The following is an 18,114-nucleotide window of genomic DNA, read 5'->3' as shown; positions in this document are numbered from 1 at the left end:
AGAAAGAAAGAGAGCAACAACGGATGGATGATAAGAGACACTTGCCGACACAAGTAACTCCTCTGATGTCGAGTCTGTAGCCCAGCGGACATTCACAGCGGAAAGAACCGTCTGTGTTGATGCACTGGCCGTTGGCACAGGGGTTATTGATGCATTCATCAATATCTACGAGAAAAGGAAAGTCAACGTGATACCGCAAGAGGAGCCGAGGATAATGATTCATGTGGTAGATAATAAGGCTCATACCTTTTGGAGCGTCATCGAGCCCGCGTGTGTATCCCTTATTTTTACAGAGAAGGGGATACGCCTCTGGAACATTATATTGCAAACATCATTAATACTAAAACACGTCTTGTATCAATTAGCATGCTCGTGATTTTTTTTGCCTGTGTGATGGAAACCTACCCTCTGTCTGGGCAGGGCAGATTTCACAGGGGTCTCCCCAGCCTTGACCCGGCATTCCAGTACAGCAGCATTCTTCCTTGGAAGTATTCTGAGGCTTTGGAACCTGGCAGCGCCCATTTTCAAACTTCGTATAGCAGTAGTTGACGCGTACATCTAAACGGGCGCACACGTAAAAAGGAAAACAACAGAGACAAAAGGTGACGAACAAATAACACCATTTGAAACTGGATGAGAAAAGTCAAAAGTTTGACTTTTAGTCGAAGGATATCCTAAAAGCTAATAATTTACAAAAATGATCGATCTATCTTATCTATGCAAGTTCCCCCAAATCATCACATTATCATTACAACAGCACTGTATTGTGCTGTAAAAACATACTAAAATAGAATGTAAATAGAATAAACGGGTTTTATAAAGCGTAATTACTGTACTTTGGGACAAGCCGGAAGTCACAACAACATCTATCTCTAAGGGAGAGCCCGGACACCCTGCGGAGGAAACTCATTTCGGCCGCTCTCGTTCTTTGGGTCACGACCCACAGCTCGTGACCATAGGTGAGGGGAGGAATGTAGATCGACCGGTAAATCGAGAGCTTCGCCTTCCGGCTAAGCTCCTTCTTTACCACAACGGACCGATACAAAGTCCGCATCACTGCAGATGCTGCACCGATCCACCTGTCGATCTCCTGTTCCATTCTTCCCTCACTCGTGAACAAGACCCCACGATACTTGAACTCCTCCACTTGGGGCAGGATCTCATCCCCGACCTGGAGAGGGCACACCACCCTTTACCGACTGAGGACCATGGTCTCAGATTTGGAGGTGCTGATTCTCATCCCAGCCGCTTCACACTCGGCTGCGAACTGCTCCAATGAGAGTTGGAGGTCACGGCTTGATGAAGCCAACAGAACCACATCATCTGCAAAAAGCAGAGATGCAATACTCAGGCCACCAAACCGGACCCCCTCTAAATTCTGTCCATAAAAGTTATGAACAGAATCGGTGACAAAGGGCAGCCTTGGCGGAGTCCAACCCTGCGGGCGAATCTCATCCACCCCCGGGGCCTTGCCACCGAGGAGCTTTTTAACCACCTCGGTGACCTCAACCCCAGAGATAGGAGAGCCCGCCTCAGAGAACCCACACTCTGCTTCCTCATGGGAAGGCGTGTCCGTGGAATTGAGTATTCTCCCCACCGACTCACAATGTCCCGAGTCGAGGTCAGCAGCGCCCCATACCCACTAAACACAGTGTTGGTGGTGCATTGCTTTCCTCTCCTGAGACGCCGGATGGTGGACCAGAATTTCCTCAAAGCCGTCCAGAAGTCTTTCTCCATGGCCTCACCTAACTCCTCCCATACCTGAGTTTTTGCTTCAGCGACAAACAGAGCTGCATTCCGCTTGGCCAGCCGGTACCCATCAGCTGCTTCAGGAGTACCACAGGCCAAAAATGCCCGATAGCACTCCTTCAGCTTGACGGCATTCCTCACCGTTGGTGTCCACCAACGGGTTCAGGGATTGCCGCCACGACAGGCACCGACCACCTTACGGCCACAGCTCCGGTCGGCCGCCTCAGCAATGGAGGTACGGAACATGGTCCACTCGGACTCGATGTCCCTCGCCTCCCCCGGAACATGAGCAAAGTTCTGTCGGAGGTGGGAGTTGAAACTCCTTCTGACAGGGGATTCTGCCAAGCGGTCCCAGCAGACCCTTACAATGCGTTTGGGCCTGCCACGTCGGACCGGAATCTTCCCCCACCATCGGAGCCTACTCACCACCAGGTGGTGATCAGTTGACAGCTCCGCCACTCTCTTCACCCGAGTGTCCGAGACATGCGGCCGCAAGTCCGATGACACGACCACAAAGTCGATCATCGAACTGCGACCTAGGGTGTCCTGGTGCCAAGTGCACGTGTGGACACCCTTATGCTTGAACATGGTGTTCGTTATGGACAATCCGTGATGAGCACAGAAGTCCAATAACAGACCACCGCTCGGGTTCTGATCGGGGGGGCAGTTCCTCCCAATGACGCCCTTCCAGGTCTCACTGTCATTGCCCATGTGAGCATCTAAGTCCCCCAGCAGAACAATGGAGTCCCCAGCGGGAGCGCTCTCCAGCACCCCCTCCAAGGATTCCAAAAAAGGTGGGTACTCTGAACCGCTGTTTGGTGCAAAGGCACAAACAACTGTCAGGACCCGTCCCCCCCACCCGAAGGCGGAGGGAGACTACCCTCTTGTCCACCGGGCGTACAGGCGCCAAGCCGGGGGGCAATAAGTATGCCCACACCTGCCTCTCACCGTGGGCAACTCCAGAGTGGAAGAGAATCCAACCCCTCTCGAGAGGACTGGTACCAGAGCCCAAGCTGTGTGTGGAGGCGAATCCGACTATATCTAGTCGGAACTTCTCGACCTCACACACCAGCTGAGGTCTCTTTCCCTGCCAGAGAGGTGACATTCCACGTCCCTAGAGCCAGCTTCTGTAGCTGGGGATCGGATCGCCAAGGTCGCCGCGTTCGGCTGCCGCCCAGCTCGTACTGCACCCGACCCCTATGGCCCCTCCCACAGGTGGCGAGCCCATTGGAAGGGGGACCCACGTTACCCTTTCGGGCTGTGCCCAGCCGGGCCCCATGGGTGCAGGCCCGGCCACCAGGCGCTCGCCTTCGAACCCCACCTCTACGCCTGGCTCCAGAGGGGGGCCCCGGTGACCCGCGTCCGGGCAAGGGAAAACGAAGTCCATTGTTTGTCGTCATCATAAGGGGTCTTTGAGCCGTGCTTTGTGTGGTCCCTCACCTAGGACCTGTTTGTCTTGGGTGACCCTCCCAGGGCCATAAAGCTCCAGACAACTTAGCTCCTAGGATCACTGGGACACACAAACCCCTCCACCGCGACAAGGTGACGGCTCAAGGAGGGGCTCTTACCGTATGTGCTTAATAAATAATACATTTTCCACAAACCTGGCCCTGTGAGCTCCCATATAGATTTGGGGTTAACAAGTTTTAAACTTAGTAAGAGCAGCAAAGGGAGCTTTTTTGTTGTTGTTGTTGTTGTTGCTTAATGATAAAACGTTTAACTTGGGGAGGTTGGCAAATGGAGAGGATTGTGAGGACTCTTGTTCTTCCTGGCTCTTGTAATGAGAAGCACATGGTCACGCTCTCCCTGCTAGCTCTTCGCCAAATTGCACAAATAAGCGCCTTGACCACAACAGATCGTACACACATGATCGCGCACCTGGCGAAGACATGAACACCTGGTGCTGTGTACACAGCGTCCTAGTGGGTCAAGTTACTTCGCTCCACAAAGCCAATCCGCTGATATTTCCGCAAAACACTCGATGCCTTGTGCACAGATGTTGTGGTAAAATGCACTTAGACTCTCAGCAAATTTGTCAACAAGCACAACAGCAGTCTCACTGACAGTCGGTGTCATAAAAATAACATAAATGAAACAAATACTATCACGACTAAGTATAACTGATGAGATCCGATAGAAAATCTATACAGGGTGTCCCGAAAGTCACTGTACACTTCCTTCAGGTATCATTCGGACAGACGTGAGGCCTTCAGTATTTGGCAGCTCAGGCTTTTCAATTTTTGTAAATATTTCATTCCCTTGCCCATAGCTCGCCAATTGATGCGGGAGTAGCATTGCAATAAGTTTATCTGTCCCCGACTAAAGTTCAGCGCCAGTTTGAGAAGCTTCATAGCGTCACACAAAACAAGATCTGTTCTTGTCAAACCATGCAGCGGAAAGCCTGCAACTGATGACAACACCATACTCTTCGAGCAGGTGTTCGCGCAAAGCCAGGGAAAGACTATCGAGAGGGCTCCACAAAAGCTTGGTTCATGCTTTTCTGGGCTGAATTCGAGTGCAGCCCTACAGATAGACCTTCCCTGGCTTCGGGCTAACGCCTGCTCTAGAAGTTCAGTGTTTACATCAGTTGCGTTAGTAGCAGGCCTTCCGCTGTGTGGTTTGTAAAGAACAGACGAAACCTGGCATGGCTAGTGTTGGGACAGTGTGACAGCCATAAAGCTTCTCAAACTGGCGCAGAACCAAAGTTAGTACAGAAGAACTTCTTGCCAGGCAGCGATTTTGTAACGCTGTTTCTACGACAATTGGCGAGCCATGGGTAAGGGAACCAACGACATGCTTGCAACAACTGCAAACCCTAAAGCTATGAAATGCAGATGGCCTCACGTCTGTCCAAATAATACCTGAAATGAAATGGAAAAAAAGGAATTGTATCGTTACTGATGGGACACCCGGCAGTTTACTCCATCATTTGCATGTCAATCAGCCTTTTCCAGAAAAACAACCCTCAAACAAGTGTGACGGGATTTATCCTTGATCTGATTTATTGCCCATGTTTGCACCCTCCACCCAGCTGCTCTAATTCTTTCTCCACCCTTCAGTCAAGCACGACTGACGCTAGGGAGAGGGGTGAAATGCAAACTTTAATCCGCCTCTTCAGAACCGGTGATGTCATCGCTTGTGTGTTTCAAAGGAACTCCCTAACGGTGGACTCAGCGCGCCCCCACCCAAGCGTTAAACACGCACATGGAGTACATAAACACATACGTACACAATTGAGGGGATGGGAAGGTGGTCGGTTCAGAGTCACCCTAACACCCACAAAAGCAACAGGGACACGGAGTGCTTTCTTGGCACGGGAGGATGAAACGACAGAAGTGCACCTCGCACCTCATCTATAACGCAGTTTCAAGATAGTCCTGTTTCTTGTTTCACGTACTTACCTAAACATCTGCGCCCAGAGGCAGACAGTTGGAAGCCCTCAGGGCACAAGCAGGTGAAGCTTCCCTCTGTGTTGGAGCAGGTTCCAAACATACAGATCTCGGGTGACTGGGAACACTCGTCAATGTCTGGCACCAAAAGAAAATCAAATCAGAATCTGTACGGAAGTTCACCCCGGGGCCTTTTTCTTCATCTGCTTCAGGGTTAATAGGGATGGGGTTAAATCAGTCAAGTCAGTAAATCAAAGTTTATTCAAATATGCGATATGTGAAAAGAACATCACAGGGGAATAACCTCGCTGTCATGCGTTCAGCCGTCACCATGACCAGCTGCTGCGCTTACTGATGTTAAGAATTTAGTGCTGTTCCTCCCTGCTTCCAAGAACAGAGCCCTGAGCAGGAATGTGTTGAAGTCTGCCGAATATCTCTTCATCAGCACCACTACATAAACAATCCAAGCATTCTACTTCGGGCCCACTCCCACATGTGAGAAGGAGGAGATAAATGAGACATGGATGGGGAGCAGCGGAGGCAGCACTTTATTCCCATCTCGTAAGAGCCTGTTCTCACAAGACTCAAGAAGGATTTAAAAGTGATGGATTTTGGGAGCTCATAGAAACATTTTCATGTTTTATTCATTTAATCAGCAAAAATGCCCTGATATTCAACCTATTGAAATGATGGTAACATATAGTTGTTGTTGTTTTTTTTAAAGCATATCAGGAGACAACGAGTCGTTTTACAAAATTGAAGGTTGCCTGTTAACTCTTTCACTGCCATAGACATGTATATTTGTCACCTCGACAATATTTCCAAAATTCCCCAGTTTATCTTCCCATGGAAATTGAACCGAAACTGTCTGAAATTTAGCTGAAAATTTGGAATCCTAAGCCAGTGATTTCCAACCTTTATGGAGCCAAGGCACAGTGGATACATTCATTAGTGTATGTACTTCGTGCCGTCTGATAGAAGACCATTCATTTGTTCTGTCTGTGACTGCTTGTAAGTAGTGTAGGCTTGCGCGCTGATGTGATGCTGGCTGCCGTCGCGCTTAGGTTACCTTCGCATGTTTCCTCATGGAGATAATATCCAGGCGGGCAAATGCATCTGTACGAGCCATCCAGATTCAGACAAGTGCCGACGCCGCATGTGCCAGGATTTACTACACATTCGTTTATATCTGAGACGAAAGGGAGGTGTGAGGGGCGTAGTGTCAATTTGTAAAACATCCAGTAGCCATGAAGGTATCTACCGTTTCTTACCTACACACAGTCTGCCGTCCGGCGAAAGCTCATAGCCATCATTGCACACGCAGAGGAAGTTGCCCACAGTGTTCACACATTGTCCGTTACGACAGATGCCCCTCTGGCTTGAGCACTCATCAATGTCTGAACACAACACAAACACAGGCATATGTTACCTGTAAATACATAACATGGCTCTCCTTTCCCTTTTCCATACAAATACGCATGTACAGTACCTATACAGTCACTGTTGTGTGAATTTTGGAATCCGGGGTAGCAGAGACAGTTGTACGAGCCCACAGTGTTCTTACAGGTCCCGTTGCCGCAGGGTTGTCGCTCGCATTCGTCCGTGTCTAAAAATACCATTTTAGGTTCAAATGCCATAGCACTCAGTAGGAGAACAACAGTAAGAGGGTAAAAAAAATAAAAAAAATAAATAGCTTACCAACACACATTGACTGGTCCCGAGTTGTTTTAAATCCGTTAGGGCAGATGCAACGGTAGCTCCCCAGCGTGTCAATGCACTGACCAGGATTGCAAACGCCGGCATTCTCGGCACATTCATTACGGTCTAAGGAAAAGACAAACAAACTAACAAACTAGCCAACATGCTGGGCAGGCGTAATTAACAGCTAGAAAAAGAGACAGAGAAGGTCCCCAACTACTGCAAGCTCCAGTATGTGTCATTCCTACACAGCAGAGAGAATATTTGCCTGTGAGTGATGTTCTATGACCTGTATGTTTTGCTGCTTATAATTTCCGTTGGCGTGTCGCATCGCATGTGTCACATTACACTTTGGCATTGAGCTCGCCGACCAATATCAGACAAAATTATATGGTTTGGTGGAACATACGATGTTTAATTTGTTTAAAATGCTACATTGTTTTGTGTCAGTTTTACAGTAAACTTGACAAATAGACATCTTGAAGCAAGCTCGCTTTGCCTCTTATTTGGAAAAATGTTTGAGCGAGCGCGTGACTACAGGCGTTCAGGAATACATGAAAGTGTGTTTATATGAATTTAAAGCAGGTGGGGGTAAAAGTACAAAAAAAAGTACGTTTTTTTTCACCTATTGCGGATGGTTCTGTAACATATCATATATACATTCTATAATTTTTTTGAATTGTGCATGGCATTAATGTAATAATTACTACCACCATGCAATAATCAATGGCCTAAAACAGTTGTACAAACAAGTTAGTAGCAAAACCTTCTACTGTGTATCTTTATAACGCTGTATTCCCTGACGCATTATGAGCCATCTGAACTACGGTAAAAGGAGTCAAGCGTTCTCAAAACAATATTAAAAATGAAGGACATACTGTACCTAGGCATTGTCCTGCCGTGGTGAGTCGATACCCAGGTTTGCACTCGCAGCGGTAGCTTCCAGGCATGTTTAAGCAGGCTGCATTATGCTGGCACACGGGCCCATTCTGACACTCATCGATATCTGCGAAAAAGAGGATTTGGTTATGAACTCGACTTGGTACATCCAGTACATCAGAATTCGGAAAGTCGCTCAATGCTGTACCTTCACAAATGAGTAGCTTGTCATTGTAGATGAAGCCGATGGGGCACTCACACCTGAAGCTACCGATCATGTTGATGCATACTCCATTCTCACACACGCCTGGGATTTCCCTGCACTCGTCAATATCTAGTGCAAACAGCGGGATAAACATACAAAAGTTTGTAGCGAGGGGCTTTCGAGTCAAAGTTCGACAAAGCTCAATTGTCAGCTATTATTACCAATAACACGTCCAGTGGTGATGTCGATATAATATCCTGGTCTCTCACTGCCACACAGGATGGCAAACTCATCTGAGTGGAGAAGAGTTGACTTTATTTTCACCCATTCTTCCTGTGTGGTCATGATTGTGAGCGGAGTGAGTCTATGGCAACTCACCGCTGCTGGGCACAGGACACTCCTCGCAGGGTTTGTTCCACGCACGACCAATGTTGTACGCGCAGCAGCACTTCTTTTTGGTCATGTTGAAGGTTAGCTCTCCGTCACATGTTCTGTTGTCCGAATAAAAGTTCCTGTAGCAGTAGCTCTTCCTCATATCTGTAAGTGATGGCAAAATCGTGGAAAACTGATTGTTGAAAGACGATTTAAGACACAAGTCTTTGATACTGAGTACAGATGTTAAAGTTGAATTTAAAAGGAGGATCATTTCATTTCACGCGTGCAGCATGCACGCGTACCCATGCAATTGTTGCCTCCATTGACTTGCATGTAGTCCACGGGGCAGATGCAGGTGTAGTTTCCGATGGTGTTGTAGCACTGGCCTGGCCCACAAATTCCTGGACGCTCACACTCGTTGATATCTGTGCCCAAAAAGATCATTCGATTCATATTATTTACGCACTACTTGAGAAAATAAGCATTTCACGGCACGATTTTCGATACTCTACCTTTTAAGTTCACAATTTCACACAGTTTCATACAATGAATGTATTTGCTTCCTTATTTTTTTTTTACTCCTTTTCTGGTGTAAGGTAAGATTCATTTCCAAGCTATGCCACATCTGTCTTCCATTTTTAAGACGGTTAGCCTGGCTTAGCAAAAAGACTGAGTGTCTGCGCAGGCAGTATTTCAGGGAATAAAAGTCGGGGAAAACGATTTTGTATTTGCGAAAAACATTTGTGGTTCCAGAGAGAGCCGAGTGAAATCGGATCATTTGCAAGTCGGCGTGGGCAGGAAATGAAGATTAAAAGTTGAAGAAGCAAACCCGACTGCCACACCTTTGTAACTTTGTCGCCGTGGCTGCCAGTGGTTATACTAACTTGAGGCTACAATAGGCTAACCCGCCGAGCACACCAAAATCTCTTTTGTTTAACACAGTCCAAACTTTACAAAGCACCTCATGACAATAACGACGCTCATGACCCTTTTAAAAACTCATCACTAGGGAACCCAATCCGACTCAAAGCCCAAATGTCCATTCTTATTGTTGTGGCCAGGAATTCTTCTAATAATAAGTTATAATGAACCTGTCAATGTGAATATTATTGGGTTCCTACGTCATTCCCTCCTGGTGAGTTTTAGCTTGCATGCATGCAAGAGAGAAATCGGTAATTTTTTTTTCGTAGCTGTCAGGAAGAAACCTTGTTATGTCCAAATATGTGTTTGTTTTTTTTCTCACAAATCGAAATGATTGGTCTGTCCATATTTCGTCTGTTACTGAGAGTAAATCTAACTTTCTTGAACCCTCTGCCTCTTCCCTCGCTCTGCGTGAGCCGTGCGGCACTTTGTCACCTCTGGATTGAAAGTCTGGATGTTTTTGGTAGACAATAACAAGGGAAAATAGTTAGCACAGATACATTTGACTATGATGTTAAAGATGGTGAAGTGTAATGGAGTTAGGGATAGGTCAGCCACGAACGTAGGTTTGCGTGCAGATTCATTTCTGCCTCACACAGCTTAGTCAGGCTATTGTTTTACGTCACTCATGGCTCTCAGACCTTTGAAAAAGAATTTGGAATGTAACCACAGTCGTTTGATTTTGTCTGCGTGTCATGCGAACGGCTGGTGCTGGCGGGCATGTCCTAGCATTTTAATCAATGACAGTTTTCTAGCGTATTAATAAACAAGCGGTTCACATGATTTTGGGGTTGTGTTGTGTTGATGTTGGTGCACAACTGTATATGGCAGCAATATAAGGTATAGCACTAACTTAAACAATGCATTGCTTGGTAACGCAAGCAAGATGGTGTGTTGCTTTTTTTCTAATTTGCTGAAAAGTAGTGATTCTGGAGATGCGTGGAGTCCATTGACGATTTCCGTGTTTGGTCCATCGTCATCTTACCTTCGCAGACTCTCGTATCTTGGTTGAGTGTGAAACCTCTTGGACATTCACACTGAAAGCTCCCGAAGGTGTTGATGCACTCTCCGCCCTGACACAAGCCAGGCAGTTCCTGACACTCATTGATGTCTGTCAGAGGAGAAAAATGACAACGAGGGTGGGATTTCTGTGCTGGAGTCACTGTCATTCAAAAGCTGTCATCTGACCTTCCAAAATGACTGTGATGGGGTTCGGTCTGAAGCCTTCGCCACCTGGACACAGGACCTTATACTCGCCTGCGGGGCACAGTGACAAATAATAAACACATCAACAAACAGACATGGGGCACTTCTGGCAGAGTTTTCGTTTAGTTTTATAATAAAAGATACTTATGTCCGGAAAGAAAACATTCCTGATAAGGTTACAGACCATCTGCTTACAACAGCCCTCTGGTTTTTATCAGTGACACCAATTATGGTTAACACACACCCACATCTTCAGAAGCCTGAATGTGGGCAGAGTACTGAATGACAACATTTCTCCAGGCCTGCCTGATATTTCTGCTGACAGTAATAATAACAGCAAATGACTTCAAGTGATTCAAGGGTTCTAATGAGCAAATTTGTTCATTTCCTGTGACGAGTCAGCCAAAACAGCGAACTGTCCCTGACCGGTCCGATGCCTAATGCGTACAATTTGTCTTGTTAATGGGGGGGGGGGGGGGGGGGGGGGGGGTTGACAATCCCACAAGCTGCTGCAAACCTCAAACGACATCACAATATCCGCAGTTGGCAATATGAAGTGACAAGTATAATGAAAGGACTTGTTGACCCACTTGTGTTTAGTGGCGGGCATAATTCGCACGGATTTCCCCACGCGTGGCCCTGAGAACAGCAACATGATGCCTTAGAAACCCCAACTCCAACCTCATTGGAGCAGTCCAAGCTCTCCGATGAGTCTCCTCGAGTGCGCACCTCCAGGTAGCAGCTTCCAGAGCGAGTGTCTGTTTGCGCAAAAAAAACAGTCACATCAGTATATCGTCGGAAAATAGTCATGAACACGTCAAGGACTTTTGCATCTCACCTACGCATCCCACCCGTGTGGGGTTAAGCTCAAAGTCATTGGGGCAGTTACAATGGTAGCTTCCGGGGATGTTAACACAAATCCCATTAATGCAAATGGTTGGATCTGCACATTCATTGATATCTAAGGAAGACAATGTAAAACAAATTAAAAAGTGTCATTTCTCCATAAATACACGAGTGTGTTGTTGTTTTGAAGCCTTCTCAGGCAAAATAGGCAATGATCATCGTCATACCTGTGCAGTTACCCCCACTCCTGTCCAGCTCATAACCAACGATGCACTCGCATCGGAAAAGGCCTGGAATGTTCTTGCACCGTCCATTAACACAGATGTCAGCGAAGGTACATTCGTCTATGTCTGTGAAAGAGACAGGAATGGACAAGGAGAGGAGGAATGAAAATGATGACGAGGTGGTACAAGAGAGAGGTAGAGGAGGCCCAGGTCTGGGGGATTTGTGGATTTTGGGATCTCGGGTGGAAAATTGTCAGCCTGCAATAGGAAGTGGAGGCCTCTCTCGTGTCTCCTCCAGATTGACACTTCAGGGGCAAAGGAAAACAAATTTGAAAAATTGATATGAACATAAACGAGGCATGTCAGAAAACTTCCAAGACTGGTGTAACAAAAGATATAATTCAAATCCAAACTACAAATTTTCCCCTTCCAGCTATTCCCCCTGTGTTCAGTTCCCTAAGATGAGTCCATGAGCATGGGAAAGAGGGGGGGGGGGGGGGAAATAATAATAATCACTGTGACCCAGGTTGGGTGAGTAGAGAGTTTGCTCCAGCCTGGTGATGTTCTTCTTGGCAAGGAACTGTCAGATGCTCGGTGCAATGTGAGCAGGCACGTTGTCGTGTCGACGTGCCGGTCGATGGTGTGTCCCGCATCGAAAAGGAAAACTCGCAGTTCGGGTTTGAAATATATCGTTTGCGACACCCGTCCCGGAACTTTTCTGACACACCTCATACTTAACTCGAGACGTGTGACAAAGATTTCATACAATGACCTTGTAGGAAAGGAAGGACAAGAAAGGTTATCTCAGGACGTCTGACACAATCGCACAATGACATCAGTCTCCTCATTCAATTACCGGTAGATCCTGAAACTTGTTGCTGAATGTATGAATCACGGTCATCTGCTCCCTGTTTTTATTGTGTTCAATCGTTAAGGTCAACTTGTCTACGCGCAATCATCTACTACCTCAATAGTTTGAATATTAGCTGTTTATGTTCTAATCATGGTCATGAATTGTGAAGAGTAAACACAAGGTGACCAGATGCCCTCCCTTCCCCACATATTTTGGGACTTACTGTCCTACCGACAACATTTCAATCACTGTTTACACAATCATTTGTTGCTTTGGCATTGTCTGAAATAATCAAACAAAATTGTCACATACTAGCCACATATTGAAGAATGCTTTGTTGCCAGTTGACCAATCATTTCTTGACTCCCAGATGTTATGATGGAATGATAAGATAGCCTTTTCATCTTTTTTCTAAGTAGGTGACTTTTTTCATATGGCCGCAAGTGAATCGATGAAAACGAATCCATTAATTTGCGCATGACTTATCATGCCCCATTCCAATACCTCACGAGTCCCATTTGAATACATCATCTGTTTTGCTGGATTTCTTTTCCGAGCGGAGAAAACTATGACGAGACTATTTTCAACCGGGATCATCTGGCTCTTGTCTTACCCTCACAAGCCTTCCCGTCAGCGGTGGGGATGAAGCCCATGTCACATTCACAGCGGTAGCCACCAGGCATGTTGAGACAGTGGCCACTCTCACACAGGTTACCGTTGTCTGCACACTCGTCACTGTCTGCAGTTGGAGGTCACACAAAACAGACAGCCTGAGAACACACAGTGATGTATCACGTCGGTAATGTGAGTCGGGCTTCTGGCTCGCATGTGTGACCTGAGCAGTAGAAGCCGTCCCCAGAAAATCCATCCTTGCATGCACATCGATATGAGCCCATGGTGTTGAGACATTCGGCGTTGTTGCTGCACATGTGGGTCCCATTGGAGCACTCATCCAAGTCTTAACATGAAAAACATCCAAACATCGTATGACATTCAGATTTGTGTACAGTGAGACAGTCTTTTTCTTTTTTAAAAGGAAAATAAACATTTGAATGAATGACATTTTTTTTTACAAAAAGATATTATGGAATTGTATCTATGGGTATGTCTGCATTTGCAGAAGCACATTTTTTATACCGCAAGTGTGTCATGTGTGGGTTACCTGTGCATTTGATGCCATCACCAATCCACCCAGGAGCACAGTTGCATTTGAAGCTGCCTGCTGTATTGGTACATGTTGCATGTCTGTCGCAGTTGTGTGCTCCAATTTCACACTCGTTGATATCTGTCGAAGACAGGAGAAATACATTGATATTAACGTCATGGTTGCAAGAGGGAAATTGCAGAAGCTAAAACCTTTTGGCTGACCTCCTTTATCCAAGAAGTGATGACAAAACAACTTTCTGCAATTGAAGCCAAGATAGTGAACAATAAGCCTTAATTAAATCTGAGCCCATCTGTACAGTGGAAACACACAACTACAAACATTTCTTCAACTACAAATGGGAGATTAAAAAAAATAAGAGCCCAACTTGAAAACATTTATTCAAATACTCGTGAATTTGTAGCCTCATTTGATATACTGGGCGTATTTATTTATTTATTAATCATACAAACTTGGCAGGGTTGTTAACAACACTCCTCTCTGTGGTGTGTGAAATGTAGAAGCCATATTTATTTTCACTTTACATGGATGGACTTTCAATGTTACTCAAAACGTTCCCTGTTACAGGTAAGAAAATAACAAATAAAAATAATTTAAAAAAAAATTATAATAAAAATCTTATGACAGCAAAACTCTGATCCTGCGACAAATTTCTATTCCTATTATTTACTATGCGAAAAGTTCCCAATTTGAAGTCAAAGAGCATACTATTTTCAACGTTAGAGGTTCCACTGTCCAGCTTTAATGACAGCGAATCTGAAACAACAAAAAAACACCTAGACAAAAAAAAAAACAACCAAAAAAAAACCACCTAGACACTCGGGCCCAGATAAGATCCCAAATAGTGGGATTTAGAACAGTCCGCTTGAAATAAATGCGCTAATATAAATATAAATAAATGTCATTGGTGATATGGCATGACTTCTTTTTTTTTTGGACTGAAGTCTGCGAAGTGTGCGTGGGAGTGTACATTGACGGTATCTTTGTTTTCGAACTCGAAGATGTTAGTACTTATGAGACAAACTCTTTTTGAGGGTAGTAATTCAAAACACTGTCAATTAGAGATCAGCTCTGCTGGTTTACAGTCTCCCCTAAAACAGAGTATGGCTTATTTACACTGCATTTGATGATGGGGTTAATATGAGGGCTGGGAGCAAATAAATCTCCCTGGATTACAGAAGGAATTAAATATAATTTCCATCAAAGCTTTGATGTTAGACAGCACATTAAACAGGAACCCATTCTCATGTGGAAATATAAAACACAAACAAGGCAAGAAGTGTGTGCCACGGCCACAGCTGGTGTCAGGGATGAGGTTCCATTTAACTGGGCAAATGTTTGACAGATGATGGGCAACAAAGGGGAAACGGAGAGAAATCTGCCAGCTGGTTTGTGCCAGCTTCACATCCTGTCTGAAAGTAAAAAATGTTTGCTATTATGGCACTGCAGTAACACCTGTGGTGGAAAAGTCAGCTAGTTTGACACATCATCTTGATATTCTCGACAACAGCTAAAATACCACCCAGTTTGTAAACCAGCAACAGGACATCTCCACCCATCTAAACTTTCCAATCAACTCCTAAGCACCCATAAATACAACAAATGAACAAAGTCACGGACACTACACTGTGGTTTTCAGTGTTGTGGGATACAGCTGACACATTATCGTGGCGGGAACGTCATCAACAGCTTGACCAGATGTCAATAATCCTCATTCGTGCACGGCAATTGGTGACTCATGACGAAGCGAAGCGACCATCGATGGCAGGACCAGACATTTTGATCAAGACCACTGTGACTTCCACACAACAGGACAATATCATTTATTGTATGTTAAAATCACTAAAAAAAAAAAAAAAAAAAAAAATCCGCCAAGTGACAGCTCGCTACTAAAAAAAAAAATCAATAAAAAAAATAAAAATAAATCAGGGCATTCGTAAGTCAAGGTACCAATGTAAAGTATAACTGGTTGATTCATGTCTGATTGTGTGTGTGTCACACCTGTAATGGATGTACCGTTAAGGCCCAAGTCATGAAGATGATTTGCCATTGTCATTGTTGTCGACATTTGTTTTGAAAATTATTCCTCTCTTATCACTACTAATCGGACTATTTGAAAGGGAATGTCATTTTTTGCAACATTCAAAAGAGTCCTGGTAATTTCTATTCTACTATTCTTTTATTCCACAGTATTTTAGTCAACTACACGTTTAGAACATTGGCCTTGTATGCGTGTATTGAGAAAAGGTATGAATACTTTTTCTCAACTTTTTCTAATTAAAAAAAAAGAAAATAGCTAATATGACCATCAGTCTTACATCCAATTTGGCATGTGCAGTCAGAATTCACCAAACTGTACAAATATTTGTTTGACTTCCATCTATCCATTTTCTGAACCGCTTCTCCTCACTCGGGTCGAGGGTGCGCTGGCGCCTATCCCAGCTGAGTTCGGGCGAGAGGCGGGGCACACCCTGAATTGGTTGCCAGCCAATCGCAGGGCACATATAGACAAACGAGCATTCACACGCACATTCATACCTATGAACAATTTAGAAAACTAAACTAGTGTCATGGTCCTGCGATAGTCCAAAGCTCAAGTTCCCAAACTGTGAATCAGAAGTGGCTGTATTGGATATCTTAAAGGGATTCTTGAAAGCAAGTCTGCGTATAGCTACTTTTAATCACACATCAGACAGTTTGTTTATTTGTGTGCGAAGGTAGACGTGGTGCTGCCGAGTGTGCGTCTGACTCGTTTTTTTGCAAGATGAGGCCAGATCAGATCAACTCGTCCTCTCCAGCAGTCTTTTTAAGCGTCGTCGTAAATCAGACTTCACTCAGACGAGACCAGCAGCGGGTTTAAGCTCTACCGGGCCGGATGGGCTTTGTGTTTGTGTTCTGGAGCCATCTCGTGTGATTACATGTTGCGGAGTTCTTCCAACTATCACGTAATGTTTAACTCACCCTAATGAAAGAGCAGCAAAGATATAAACAACGGTGCGATGTCATATATGCACTTGAACGAGTGAATCGCTGCTCCTGTTGATGACGTCATTAAGTGCGTGCGTGTGCATTCGTGTGCACGCGCACGTGCGTCTTAGATCGTCCATGTGTTCTCAGATGATGGTGAGTAATGCGAAAACTACTTCTGGTTAGCCAGACATTCTTCACCGTTACACCTGCTGTTGACCCAAACCAAAAACACAACTTTTTTTTTTTTTTTTTTTTTTTTTTTCCCCCTCCCCCCACTTCCTCGTTTTCACTCGTGTTCTTACACTGACAGGACGAGGTGGCAAAAGTACTCAAACTGTGTACTGAAGTAGAAGTACAGATGTCATTTTGTGAGGAAAAAAAAGACTGGTAAAAGAAGAAGTACTGTGTTAACTAACTAAAAATACAATCCAAATACAGACTCAGAAATGTATTTAAGTACTATTATTATTAAGTATTATGAATGCTTATTGTCAGTTACAGAATAAACAATGTTCATTTTGATAACTTGGCGCAACAATGAATTATTCTTATTTTTTTTTCAAGTAAGGCTTTTATGCGATCAACACAACATGTTCCCATAGCTTTGCTAACTGGCTTATAAAATAAATGCTAAATTAGCTCATGAAAACTACTGAAAATACAACTTACATGTCTGTGTTTTTTTGTCATCTTAGCTAGAGAATCTTTACATAAACTTTGTGAACTTTGTAAATTGAAATTATGAAGTACATTTACTTCCATGAGTTTACAGGCAGATTTGCTAATATGGTGGATATACAATACCCGTTTGGATAATTGGACACGACTTGGCACAATGAAAATGAAACTAAATAGTTTCCTTCTTCTAACAACTTACACAGAGCTCATACTAAAAAGGAAACGAACTTACGTGTCACATTTTGTTGATTTTCATAACCAAGAACTAGTTAGGGTTGGCTCGCCACCAAAACAAAACAATGTGTTCCTGACAACATCAAACAGTAATCTTGGACCCATCGCATACTGAAACAGACTTCAGTGTGACGCAGTGTGCGGGGTTCCGCAACTATTTTTTATGAGCAGCTGACTCTTGGCCACTGGTTTGCTGCAGTTCATAACTGAAATCGCTGGCGAATGGCGTCACAACGTCACAGATGTAACTAACAGCCAATCAAAAATGCACATGAGCTTTCACACAAAAAAATGCAAAACACATTTGCACGTTCTAAGCATAAATGAGACCCAGCTGGCGCCAAGACATACCATCCATCCATCCATCCGTTTGCTGAGCCGCTTCTCCTCACGCGGGTCGCGGGCGTGCTGGAGCCAATCCCAGCTGTCATCGGGCAGGAGGCGGGGTACACCCTGAACCGGTTGCCAGCCAATCGCAGGGCACATACACACAAACAACCCTTGGCACTCACATTCACACCTACACCTACGGGCAATTTAGAGTTGTCAATTAACCCAGCATGCATGTTTTTGGGATGTGGGAGGAAAGCGGAGTGCCCGGAGAAAAGCCACGCAGGCACGGGGAGAACATGCAAACTCCACACAGGCGGGGCCGGGGATTGAACCCGGGTCCTCAGAACTGTGAGGCAGACGCTCTAACCAGGCGACTACTGTGCCGCCCC

At 45.0% G+C, this 18,114-nt stretch overlaps 1 protein-coding gene and 1 long non-coding RNA gene across 2 annotated transcripts in view; one reads left to right on the top strand and one right to left on the bottom strand.

Moving 5' to 3' along the window:
- fbn1 (fibrillin 1) overlaps positions 1-18,114 on the bottom strand; it is a 66,464-nt gene that overhangs the window by 12,253 nt on the left and 36,097 nt on the right. Inside the window, exons 33-53 of the mRNA XM_061751584.1 lie at positions 13,508-13,630; positions 13,181-13,303; positions 12,959-13,084; positions 11,496-11,618; positions 11,261-11,383; positions 11,013-11,180; positions 10,405-10,473; positions 10,202-10,327; positions 8,598-8,720; positions 8,299-8,457; positions 8,142-8,213; positions 7,924-8,049; positions 7,720-7,842; positions 6,837-6,962; positions 6,628-6,744; positions 6,410-6,535; positions 6,208-6,327; positions 5,151-5,276; positions 406-558; positions 247-309; positions 46-165 (exon numbers count right to left, since the gene is read on the bottom strand). Coding sequence (XP_061607568.1) covers positions 46-165; positions 247-309; positions 406-558; positions 5,151-5,276; positions 6,208-6,327; positions 6,410-6,535; positions 6,628-6,744; positions 6,837-6,962; positions 7,720-7,842; positions 7,924-8,049; positions 8,142-8,213; positions 8,299-8,457; positions 8,598-8,720; positions 10,202-10,327; positions 10,405-10,473; positions 11,013-11,180; positions 11,261-11,383; positions 11,496-11,618; positions 12,959-13,084; positions 13,181-13,303; positions 13,508-13,630 — 2,535 coding nt within the window. The remainder of the gene's footprint in view (positions 1-45; positions 166-246; positions 310-405; positions 559-5,150; positions 5,277-6,207; positions 6,328-6,409; positions 6,536-6,627; positions 6,745-6,836; positions 6,963-7,719; positions 7,843-7,923; positions 8,050-8,141; positions 8,214-8,298; positions 8,458-8,597; positions 8,721-10,201; positions 10,328-10,404; positions 10,474-11,012; positions 11,181-11,260; positions 11,384-11,495; positions 11,619-12,958; positions 13,085-13,180; positions 13,304-13,507; positions 13,631-18,114) is intronic.
- Positions 1-18,114, top strand: part of LOC133467133 (uncharacterized) — a 32,244-nt gene that overhangs the window by 10,762 nt on the left and 3,368 nt on the right. The window lies entirely within an intron of this gene.

The sequence above is a fragment of the Phyllopteryx taeniolatus genome, chromosome 2, assembly GCF_024500385.1.
Source record: "Phyllopteryx taeniolatus isolate TA_2022b chromosome 2, UOR_Ptae_1.2, whole genome shotgun sequence".
Lineage (NCBI taxonomy): Eukaryota > Metazoa > Chordata > Actinopteri > Syngnathiformes > Syngnathidae > Phyllopteryx > Phyllopteryx taeniolatus.
Note: the sequence above shows the minus strand (reverse complement) of the source record. Positions and strands in the feature narration are given on the sequence as shown.